This window comes from Phoxinus phoxinus, assembly GCF_949152265.1.
Source record: "Phoxinus phoxinus genome assembly, chromosome: 1".
NCBI classification, from domain to species: domain Eukaryota; kingdom Metazoa; phylum Chordata; class Actinopteri; order Cypriniformes; family Leuciscidae; genus Phoxinus; species Phoxinus phoxinus.
Genome location: NC_136876.1, coordinates 19,624,322 through 19,626,866, shown reverse-complemented (window position 1 = coordinate 19,626,866; position 2,545 = coordinate 19,624,322). Strand labels below are relative to the sequence as shown.

The window sequence follows — 2,545 nt, the reverse complement described above, 5'->3', positions numbered from 1 at the left end:
TGTCATTGCATGCATGTAAAACTGTTGTTGGGGACTCTCTAAACAACATTAGGAACATTTTAAATGTCATAATAGGTGCCCTTTAAGCAACAAGATGCCTTTGTTCAACAGGTTGGAGCATATTTCTGCCATAATATCCTTTGAAACAGAAAACATAGCACTATTAGAAATTATTTCTATAAAAAAATACTGTTTGAGCCAAATGATTGTTTGAAAAGCAGAAAAACTTATTGTGTGTTATATAAGTTTATATTTATGAATCAATTAGAAACCTTTCTGAGCTGTTTTGACACGATGTTGAGGATGTTCTCCTTATCCCAGTGCCACTTGTACTGGGCAGTGGTACGTTGGCGTAACACTCTGGGCAGCCTTTGGAACATTGTGGAGGATTGTAGATGGTTTATCTGAAATATTTATATATCATGGCATAGTATCATCAGACCCGCCTTGTATTTATTTGCTGTATAAGCTTTAATTTTAACTCTTAAAATTCACCTTTACCTTGTATGCATTGCCAGTCGCAGACATGCTCGCAAATGCTGTGATCAGGCAAGAAATAAATGCATAACACATTATAAATCCAATCACCATACTTACAATAGCTACCGTTTATCCACATTTAAAAAAAAAAGAAAAGAAAAAGGGAACCACTTTAGTTCAATGTAAACTTTTTTTTTCTTTTACAGTTCTTTAGTGGTGTTTGCTCATGCAAAACCTTATGCCACAATGCTAGCTAAGCCATTGCCTTTTTTGTTTTCATCTGGCAGATGGAAATCATGTCTGATCACTTAAAAGTAACAGCACATCATAGATTAATTAACTTTGTGTCACAGGTTCAACAAAATCCCAAATCATGATCGTAAAAGTGATGCTGGTCTTAGCAAACGCCACCGATTAAAGTGATTTCAGGAGACATTTTTCTGCCCCAAAGACTGATTATCAGATTGATTATCATTTCTCAAAAAATTATTAATGTTGAAAGAATGTTGTGCGGCGTACGTGTTGGTGAGTCAATTGATCTCCAGACCATTTGAGAGAAAGATCTAAAGGAAGCATAGGAGTATTTTTCTCCGATCGAGGTATTCTGCAAAATGTAACAGAAAAAAAGGAAGAGATGTTGAACAACACATCAATCATGTCAAATAAATGCCTGCATAAGCAATAAAAATTTAGACATACCTCAATTCTCTCTTCTACAACCCAGCAGTCTTGGGGAAACTCTTCCATTACAGAGATGAAGTACTGAACACAAGTGTCCCAGTGCCAAATGAGGACTATCAACAGGAAAACGAAAACAACCCTGAATAACTTCTTGACTTCTTCAAGCTGTACATCAGACACCTAAAATGACAGATAATATAATATAAAGTCTCCATAGAACAATAAGGGTGTATAAAATACAACCAAAAATGTCCTGTTGCTTGCTGGTTTATCGTGTTATGATAGATGAGGAAAAATGTGAGGAAGTAGCTAGCTAGCCTACTACAAAAATTATCTCAAAAATCCTTTCATCTTATTTTTTTTAACATATTTTTCTTTTTTAAATCTTATTATTAAATACTATTTTAGGCTGTTTGGGGTTCTTGAGTTGCTATATTATTTTGATAACACAAAAGATTATATTTTGACAGTAGTGGCACCCATTGACTTCCATGGTAGGAACAAAAATACTAAGGAAGTCAGGAACTGCCAACTGTCTAGTTACCAACAGTAAATATCTTCTTTTCTGTTCAACAGAAAAGAGAAACTCATACCGTTACAGGGTTGGAACAACTTGAGGGTGAGTAAATTGTGACAAAGTTTTCAGTTTTGGGTGAACTAACTTACCCCTTTAATAGATGGGTTTCTGAAAAACTAGAGAATAGCAAGTCCTTTGCATAACTTTTAATATGACAGCGTTTTTATTTGAGCCTTTATTTTTACGCATTTATCAAGTCAAGCTTTGAAACAATGTAGCAGCTAAAGTGCTACTGTAACGTTACATAAATAATATCTTCAATCCCATATGTGATCATTTGGAAGTTCCTTTTAAAGTTTAAAACAAGCCAAAGGCAACTGTTGCAAGGAAAGTTCTCTTCTGGCTGTACAGTGTGAACATATTGCCATTGATAATTTATTGCATAAACATGACGGTGAGTTGTGCTGAAACTTACACTTTCCAATTCAAAGCAGAATCTCAGAAGCTTAATAACAATTGAAGTAGCCTAGGCCTAAACAACATACAGAGACAAATTAACAAATTTTCCCATACAATTCTGTCCCGAGGAATTTCATGGAATGGTTATTTTTGACATTTGACAACATACTGTAGGTAAATCTCCCCCCCCCCCCCCCCCCCGAAACGCATTCGAGATGGATTTAAATCCAATCACTAAAACCAGGAGGTGGTCTGAGACGCATTCCAATCAAAACTGAACACGTCTAAATGCATTTGGTTGTTGAAACCACATATGTAAATTTTACACACCCTTTTTTATGATTTGGTTTATCCCCCATCTGGTGGCAGTTTTGGGGGCAGCACCCTCCTCACAGTTGACAAAGCTGG

General features: G+C 35.7%; 1 protein-coding gene across 1 annotated transcript; it reads right to left on the bottom strand.

The window, feature by feature from the left end:
* Positions 1–260: 260 nt before the first annotated feature.
* On the bottom strand, positions 261–2,545 carry LOC307009987 (uncharacterized protein; the record flags this gene model as incomplete). The annotated part of the gene is made up of 6 exons (XM_079634282.1): positions 2,468–2,545; positions 2,154–2,210; positions 1,180–1,341; positions 1,000–1,084; positions 502–539; positions 261–404 (listed from the first exon to the last, which is right to left on the bottom strand). The coding sequence occupies exons 3-6, from the start codon at positions 1,225–1,227 to the stop codon at positions 261–263; spliced, it is 315 nt and encodes a 104-aa protein (XP_079490408.1). The 5' UTR covers positions 1,228–1,341; positions 2,154–2,210; positions 2,468–2,545.